General features: G+C 46.7%; 1 protein-coding gene across 1 annotated transcript in view; it reads left to right on the plus strand.

The window, feature by feature from the left end:
- The window catches only part of LOC119176289 (transmembrane protein 208), a 49,052-nt gene extending 39,841 nt beyond the window's left edge, over positions 1-9,211 (plus strand). Inside the window, exon 6 of the mRNA XM_037427497.2 lies at positions 8,916-9,211. Coding sequence (XP_037283394.2) covers positions 8,916-9,041 — 126 coding nt within the window. The 3' untranslated portion in view covers positions 9,042-9,211. The remainder of the gene's footprint in view (positions 1-8,915) is intronic.
- The last annotated feature ends 364 nt before the right edge of the window (positions 9,212-9,575 follow it).

Here is a 9,575-nt window from a genome sequence, read left to right on the forward strand (position 1 = left end):
TTCACTCCTACTCATAAACAAAGAAAATAATTCTGCAGTAATTTGTGCAATCCCTCATTAGGCAGGCCTTTTCGCTGAATAGATGTTTGATTGAAAAGCACTTGACTGCAAAACGCATGCAAATTTGTGCATAAATGCCCACAGAAGAGTGCTACTACTGATGACCAAGAACTCGCCGGCTGCGAATAGCGTTCCACTTTCATTTTGTAACCCCTTGTAGGTTCGCCTATATTTTTCACATGTTATAAAAACTGGCCGTGGTATATGCATATAAACTGCAAAGAAATAGTATAAAACAAATTTCTTCAAGGTCGAGCCAGTAGTACTCTTCTGGAAAAAAGTGGGACATTACCAAGCAATTGTGATGAAGTGGTCGTAAGAAGTCAAGCTGAGAAGTACTTGTGATGTCGTGTGGAGATGATTGTGGGCACCTTATTTTGAGCAGTGAAACAGTACCTGCACCCCTGCCTTATGAGCCTTCAGAGGGCTGTGCTCTATTCCTGTATAACTTTATTTCAGTTTTTCTTGTGTAAACATACATGCACACAAACATATGCATATAAATATACACAGTGTGGTTGAACCCCCCCCCCCCCCCCCTAAAAAATCTATTGGCTACAGCTCTGCCTCCCCCACCAATCATTCTTTGTTGCTTTTGCTGCTGTTGAAACAGTGATGTTGTCCCTGATTATCACCTTCCTTCTCAAGCAGTATATGCTTTAAAAAATTATTCCCATTGCAAGGGGGTTCAATAGCGACGCCAGGTAAAAGGCAGACAGCCGGTACGGAAACAAATGCTCGGGCAGTCCAGCGTCTACAGCTCATGCTCCCGCTCGCGCTTCGCACTCAGCGATGGTCCCACTAGTCATTGCCTTGCGAATTCCCCACTACAATGCCCCGGCGACGAAGACAAGCCATCCTGGCGACTCAAGGTGACGAGAGAACAGGAGGGTCGTAACAGGGCTTGAGGCGACTGACATGGACTGTCTCACGACCAAGGCGGCGCTTGTCCGTGGACGGCTTGAGTGGTTCAATCACATAGGTGACAGAAGAAGGGTGCTGTATGACGCGGTAAGGGCCCGTATACTTCGGTGCAAACTTGGGAGTCAGTCCAGGAGAGTGGAAAGGCAGTCGGAGCCACACGAGAGAACCGACTGGGAAGGTATTCTGAACAAGATCATGGTCGTGGCGATCTTTTTGGAGGGCTTGGTTATCGGCTGTGAAGGACCGTGCAAGTTGACGACACTCTTCGGCATGTTCGGCCATTTCAGAAACTGGGCTGAACTCGGAGGCATCAGGATTGTATGGCAGAATTGTGTCGAGTGTGTTGCATGGGTCACGACCATATAAAAGAAAAAATGGAGAAAAGCCTGTTGTTGATTGAATCGCCGTATTGTAGGCGTACGTCATGAAAGGAAAAACAACGTCCCAGTTGGAGTGGTCGGAATCAATATACATAGCGAGCATATCTCCGAGGTTTCTGTTGAAACGTTCCGTTAGGCCGTTCGTCTGAGGGTGGTAGGCTGTTGATGTGCGGTGTACCGTACGGCATGAATGTAGGAGCTGCTGCAGAACTTCGGACAAAAATATGTGTCCTCTGTCACTCAGGAGCTCCCGTGGTGCACCATGACGAAGAACAAACCGGTGAAAGATGAAGGTTGCAACGTCACGAGCGCCAGCCGAAGGCAGCGCTGCCGTTTCGGCGTACCTTGTCAGATGGTCGGCAGCCACAATCACCCATCGATTACCACCAACAGAGCACGGTAGCGGGCCGTATAGGTCAATCGCAACACGGTCAAATGGGTGTGCAGGACATGGCAAAGGCTGCAGTTGACCGGGTGAATGAGGGAATGTCTTGCGCTGCTGACACTGGGAACATGAGCGAATGTGTTCGCGTACAAACGTGTACATACCCCGCCAGTAGTAACGTTGGCGGATCCGCTCATACGTCTTTAGCGCACCGGCGTGTGTGTGTTGTGGTTCAGCATGAAAATATTTGCAGATATCAGACCGCATATGGCTGGGTATGACTAGCAGTCATTTACGACCCGCCACTTGATAGTTGCGATGGTATAACAGGCCATCCCGTATGGCGAAATGCGTTGCTTGGCGGCGAAGAGCACGCGGGTAACCGAAAGTTGATGCGTCAGAAAGCATATTCAAGAGCGAGGCGATCCAAGGGTCCTTCCGCTGTTCAGATGGCATGTCTGTGACGCTGACGGCAGAGAGGGGAAGGTCCAGGGCTGATATATCCGTATCATCAAATTTCACGGGTGATCGTGAAAGCGCATCTGCGTCAGAGTGCTTTCGCCCCGATCGGTAGACGACGTGTATGTCGAATTCCTGGAGGCGTAGTGCCCAACGTCCGAGGCGGCCGGAAGGATCTTTCAGCGAAGCCAACCAACAGAGTGCGTGATGGTCAGTTACCACATCAAAAGTTTGGCCGTACCAATAGGGGCGAAACTTGTTTAACGCCCACACAATCACGAGGCACTCTTTTTCTGTAACAGAATAGTTGGCTTCTGCCTTAGTGAGGGCGCGACTGGCATAGGCGACCACGTACTCCGTAAAACCTGGCTTGCGTTGCGCGAGTACTGCACCAAGGCCGACGCCACTTGCATCCGTGTGTACTTCGGTTGGCGCTGTAGGGTCGTAATGGCGCAGTACGGGTGGTGAGGTAAGAAGTTGGCGCAGTGTTGCGAAGGATTCGTCACAAGCTGTTGTCCAATTCGAAAGATCTGCAGGGCCAGCAAGGAGTTTGGTGAGTGGAGCGATGATGGAGGCAAAGTTCTGGACAAAGCGACGAAAATAGGAGCACAGGCCCACAAAGCTCCGTAGTTCTTTAACAGTTGTCGGCTTAGGAAATTCGGCAACAGCAGGAAGCTTGTCAGGGTCGGCTTTCGAGACGACATGACCAAGTATGGTGAGTTGTTTAGCCCCAAAGTGACACTTCTTCAGGTTAAGCTGAAGCCTGGCGTTTGTAAGGCACTGTAGAATCTTACGCAGACGAGTGAGATGCGAAGTGAAATCGGGTGAAAAAACCACAACGTCATCAAGATAGCACAAGCAAATGTTCCATTTGAGACCGCGTAAAATGCTGTCCATCATCCGCTCAAATGTGGCAGGCGCATTGCAGAGTCCGAATGGCATCACGGTAAATTCGTAGAGGCCATCCGGTGTGACAAACGCCGTTTTTGGACGATCAGACTCGGCCATTGGCACCTGCCAATAACCCGAGCGAAGGTCAAGCGAGGAAAAGAATTCTGCACCTTGGAGACAATCGAGAGCGTCGTCTATGCGGGGAAGAGGGTAAACATCTTTCCTCGTAATGTTGTTTAGGCACCTGTAGTCTACGCAGAACCGGATTGAACCATCCTTTTTTTTGACGAGTACAACTGGGGAAGACCAAGGACTACAAGAAGGCTTGATGACTCCACGCTGTAGCATGTCGTCTACTTGTTCTGCAATTACCCGACGCTTCGCTGGTGACACACGATAAGGGCGCTGGCGCAAAGGGGTACTCTTTCTTGTGTCAATTGTGTGCACAACGGTGTTCGTTCTTTCTAGCACCGCTTGGGGAAAGTCAAACGAACGCTTGAATTCGTGCAGCAGGGTAACAAGCTGCTCTCGTTGAGCCGGGGCGAGATGGCTGTCAATAGAACGGTGAAATGCATCGGTAGACACGCTGTTCGAGGCAAAGCGAGGAACCAACGCGTTCAGCTCCATATTTGGCTTGGTGTCGAAGAAATCGGCAGGCACGATAGTACCTTTATCGATAAGCTGAATGTGGCCGAGCGTCTCGTTGCGGCGCAAACTGAGGGGGCACGAGTTGGGATTGGAAATAAATATCCCGGTAGTGTCTTGACAAAGTTCAAGAACGGCGAATGGCAGCGATGTGTGGTGGCGGCTACCGAAGATGTCAGATGGCGTGAATAGGACGGTAGCGTCAGAAAGTGAAGCACAGCAGGCAGGGACAAATTGGGCGCTGAAAGGAGGAAGGTCTATGTCCGTCGCGACGACAAGGTTAGCCACACTAGATACGGCCGCATTAACAGAAGGCGCATCATGAAACGGTAACAGCTCCACTTCGGCCCTAGCGCAGTCCACGACGGCGTGATGACGTGATAAAAAATCCCATCCTAGGATGACATCGTGGGAACATGAAGCCAGCACGTGAAATTCAATGATGTACAACACGTCTCGGATAACCACTTTTGCTGTACATGCCGCGACGGGCTCAATTTGTTGGGCGCTCGCAGTACTAAGAGAAACCACGGGAGAAAGCATCGTCACTTTACGAAGAGAGCGGCAGAGTCTTTGGCTAATCACAGATATCGCGGCACCGGTATCAATGAGTGCGAGTGTTCGTACACCTTCGACGATTACATCGATAAGATTGGCGGGAGACAGGCGAGGACTTAAACGATTAGACGATGACGCAGCTCGTGCCTCCGGAGCTGCGGCAGTTAGTTTTCCGTCTCAGTGGGGGTGGGTCGTCGACGCATAGGCGATACAGAACGACGACTTGTTGAAGGTGAAGGCGAGCGGGAAGTAGAACGTCTAGAAGCGAATTTTCGGGCGCCGGAAGCAGTTTGCGCATCGCGTTCGTAAACTTCAGGGGGTACGTGAGGCGCGTGGTATGGAGGCCGGAACGAATAGTCAGGATATCTTGGTGCGTTAACTGTGAAGCGCCGACGACATAGACGTGCAACGTGACCTGGAATTCCGCAAAAGTAACATATGGGCCGGTTGTCAGCAGTGCGCCAAGGATTTCCGGCGTGTTGCTGTGTAGCGGGAAACGGCGTGGTGGACGGTCACACAGGTTGTGGCGTATACATTGGCAGATGAGATGGCGGCATTGCCGCGACGGCCGCATAAGTCAGTGGCGCGGCAACAGGCGTTGGTGGAGAGGCAGGTGTAGGTAATGGCAACGCCTCGGAGACCTGCTCCTGAATAGCCTGTCTGATTGTCGGCGTTAGGCGGTTCGTTGGTGCTTCGGTGGTCGGCAGATACGAGAGACACGAAAGCTGTCGTGCGACCTCTTCGCGTACATATTCTTTTATCTGCTCCAGCAGAGAGCTGTCACCACCGACGGCCAAGGCAGAGAGAGTCGTCTGCAGTCGTCGACCTCCGAACTGCTGCACGTTGTTTCCGAATCTCTTCCAAGCTCTGGCACAAGGTCACAAGTTCGGATACGGTACTTGGGCCCTTTGCCAGCAACATTTGATAGGCATCATCGTCTATGCCTTTCAAGATATGCCTTATCTTCTCATGTTCGGTCATCTCAGGGTTGAAGCGCCGGCATAAATCGATTACATCTTCAATATAGCTAGTGAAGTTTTCGCCCTGTCTTCGTGCACGTCCGCGTAGGCGCTGCTCAGCACGCAGCTTGCGCACTGCGGGGCGATCGAACACAGCTGCGAGGGTGGTCTTGAAACCGGCCCAAGTGATAAATTCAGTACGGTGGTTTTGACCACAGGCTGGCGACGTCTTTGAGATAAAATGGGACATACTCCGATTTCGAGGGGTCGTCCCACTTGTTGGCGGCGCTCACCTTTTCAAACAGCAGCAACCTGTCCTCCACATCTTGGTCCTCGGTGCCGCTGAAGAAGGGTGGATCTCGTTGGCGCAGGGTGGTAGGCACGATGACCAGCTGAGATTGGGCCGTGCTTTGCTGGGTGGTGCCTTGCTCGGTCGTCTGATCAGGCATTGCTGATGCAGTGGGCAGCTTCCGGCTTCGAAGTTCCAGGTTTGCGTACCCAGCACACTTCCACCACTTTGCAAAGGGGTTTAATAGCGACGCCAGGTAAAAGGCAGACAGCCGGTACGGAAACAAATGCTCGGGCAGTCCAGCGTCTACAGCTCGGGCTCCCGCTCGCGCTTCGCACTCAGCGATGGTCCCACTAGTCATTGCCTTGCGAATTCCCCACTACACCATGTACTGTTATCCAGAATTGGGCTTAACAAATAGCGTGGCAATTTCGTTGTGGGCTGTTTTTCGATGCATCTTTTAAACCAAGCTATTGCGCAAATCTACATAAAGACGAGATGACTGGGAGCTGAAATGGCCTTTCTAGAAAACTAGGAAAATACAAGAATATCTATCATTCTAAATGTCAGTTTTTTTAAACCAGACTGGGACGAAAACTCGGAAGCTTCCGTAAAAGATGGAACAAGTTTCAAAGACATTAAGGCTCTACTGCCACCTTTGGAAGCTGCAGCAAAAGAATTTTTCTCTAGCTTGAATAGACTTAGCTGAGATTGTAGCCACTTAGCATTGCACTAATTGCAATAGCTGATGTTGAAGAAAAGCTTTAATGCAGAAGAGAAAGTAGGACATATATACCTCTCTGTTGTAGAAAGGGTCAAGGAAAATCAGCAGAAATTTCAGCTTCTCCTGGATTTACTGACTTGAGTAAATTTTCGAATTCACTTAGGCTCATGTTTAAAGCTTTCCAAGTTTCGAAGTGTTAGAAGTGAACAAAAAAAAAATGTAAACTGCTGGAAAAGGTAGTTTCACTGCATCGCGCGGCCGCTTTGCCATCGAACTACCTTATGAAGAGCAGTCCACACTGCGTTAAAACAACACCTGAATGAAGTGTGCACATTTCCTGCACAGTCTGATTACTTTCTCGTAAGCTTTGAAGTGGGTGATGTGAGCTAAATATGCTAAATTTTGAAATGTATAATTTCTTATTTCGCCACGTATATTTTGTACCTCGAATTACAGCAGATTGGAAAAAAAAATCTGTATATAACTTGCGGAAATAACTGTGTGCAGTTATATTACAGGCACTGTGTCTGACTAGACTGTTGCATATCTGCACTTTGTAGCATAATAAATGGCAGCTGTAAAGATCGCATCATTCAGCTAGGTTGTGCTCCATGCTCTCATTTTCATTAGTGACATGGTTTCTCATTTTTATGTTAGTTGGGCAGCCACTCTGAATAGATTTTCATTAGTACAGCACTGAACTGTAACTTTGATGGCAAGTGTGCAGTGATGCAGCACTATTTGGGTCAACAGGCCAAACCTGGTAGTCAAAGTAGAAGATAGCAGATCATTGCAAAATGTCGGCCACTCATTGGTTATTGGGTCTGACAACATGTGTACAGACTAAACGAATGGCTGCAGGTGTGGTGATAAGGTGAACCAAGCTCGTGTGTGCACATACAGAATGGAAAGGGTGGCAATGTGGTGGAATAGGTGTTACATAAAATTTTTATGGCTTTGCATTTTTGCATAAGCATAACTGAATGCGTGAACTTCAAAGATTTACATTTTTGCTTGAGCATAAATGAATGCCAGATTTTTGAAGATAAAGTGGCTTTAGAAGTGAATCTGGTTTCTTTTTTACAAGTTAAAGAGGAACTTCTTGTTTTAAAAATACTTTTCATAGTCCGCATCTTGTGTCAAGATTCTACGCATAACCCTGGTGTAACAACACACATATCGACCCACCCACACACTTATTCCTCTCCCTCTTCCCGACACACACACATGTGCACCATTTTTTGTCAGCGCAGCCCTTATATACGCTGTGTAATTGTAAATGCACGTTACACCAGAAGTCAATCGTCCACTCGTTCTGAATCGCTCATGTTAGCCTAAGAAATGTGATTTTCGTTCAGTATGCTCTGCCTGTTTTGTAAGCCCTGTTTTTTACACTGCATTGCTGGTGCTGTGTGCAAGTCAGTCACGCGGAAATGCTCATGAACACAGCCTCGCAAGCTTTGTGATACCATTAAATAATGTTGCGTGACAAAACAAAAATTGTTTTACCAGAAGTGCTACTTTTATAACTGGCTTTGTATACACCGATGTATTTGTACCTTTCACATGAAGTAGCGAAGAAAAAAGATTTTTTTAATGAACTTTTATTGATAAAAGGTGGTTCATAACTGCACCTAGGCAAGACTTTTTGCATTAGCTTTCTGTTTGCATCTATCAATTCAGATTTCGTTTGTCTCAAAAAACATGACAACCGGCTTGAAGAGCTTACAAACAAAACCGCAGAAAACGCATTCAGCATAAGTTGGCGTTTGACCTCACACGTGTGATACTGCATACTGGTAGCATGAAATGAACGAGAATGGCTGCAGTGGCTGTTGGGAATTAATTGGTTTTTTGGTTCTGGTCGATTAGAAATCTGTGTCTGTATTCGGCTGCCACAAAAATATGGTCATTACAAGCTGGAATCTGATCCACAACCTCGCCCTTGGAAACGGCATACTTCATGGCCTCTGATACCTCCTAGATGCTCAGCAGTCATCATAAATGAACTGTAATGGTGCCGTCTTTCCTTAGAAAGAAGCTAGGCTTTCATGCTTCAAGGGCATCATGCAGTGATAGATTGTGCTATTATTCAATATTAATTATGTACTGTGAGCATTGACTTCACCTTGAACCATAAGAGTGGTATTTGCTCAAGTACACCTTTCTTGAGTGAAATAAGCTCATTTTTCTTAAGCATTGCTTAACTTTAGAGCCTATCAGCTTTCTATGATAGTTGGCTGAAGATTGTGTATCCTGGTGCCCATGATTCTTTTGATACGACGAAGTACTGTTTACTGCACAGTGCAGATAGTGTGCTTGTTAAATCTGACTGAAATTTAAGGACACTTGTTTTAACACCAGTATTTTTTTAAATACTTTACTTGTTCTTTGAGTTGGCAACTATAATTACTGGTTATCAAAGCTGACAGCTCTCCCAGTGACATATAAGGCTCACTGTACTTCCATACTTACACAGGGCCACGATGAGTTCACTTGACTAGACTCATGTAGCAATATGTGATGTTCATTGGGACTAGTATACCTTGACTTGGAAAGTTTGGATATTACTTGATATTGTCATCTTTTTTCTTGCTCCCATCTAATAAGTATTTAATACCAATAAATTTATTTACTGCAGGCTCCTGCATATGCATTCTACTTACTCTGGGTGAATGTCTTGGCACCGTGGGTCTTTCAGCCAGCCCCTCCAGAGGTGGACGACAAAAAGCAGAAGAAATTGGAGCGCAAGGGCAGACGTCATTGAGGCTCTTGTCACACGCACATCATTATATGTGTTTGTTCAAAATAGATCGATGGTTGCATATAATTTCATTGATTGGCAATTATGAAAGGTAAATTTAAGTCTTTACCACTTATGCACCTCAAAACTTCTTTTTTTCAAATCTCAAGAATAAACGTTTGAAGTGAAATGAAGAGTTGGACTTTGTTTCTTATGACTAGTTCTTTTACATATATAGAATGCACATGGATACATTCTTGCTCAAGGTTTCATTGTTGAGTTGCCATTGACAGCCAGAAATTCGCTACAGTAAAGTCTGATGTCAGAAATATGTATCAATTTTTGTATTGAAAAAGTTCAAAACGTGTCGTATGCTGCTCTTTTGTTTAGTTTAGGGAAGATGCAACTTGAAGACTTTTTTTTTTTTTTCAGTATTCACTCCAGAGCAATGAAAGTTGAGCTGTTTATAGAACGTTTTATGCTGATCTCAAATGTTTAATTGGTGTTTTTGCAAGTTGCATGCTTTTAGCTCTGCAACACGACAAACTGAAAACATTT

Source organism: Rhipicephalus microplus, chromosome X, assembly GCF_043290135.1.
Source record: "Rhipicephalus microplus isolate Deutch F79 chromosome X, USDA_Rmic, whole genome shotgun sequence".
NCBI classification, from domain to species: domain Eukaryota; kingdom Metazoa; phylum Arthropoda; class Arachnida; order Ixodida; family Ixodidae; genus Rhipicephalus; species Rhipicephalus microplus.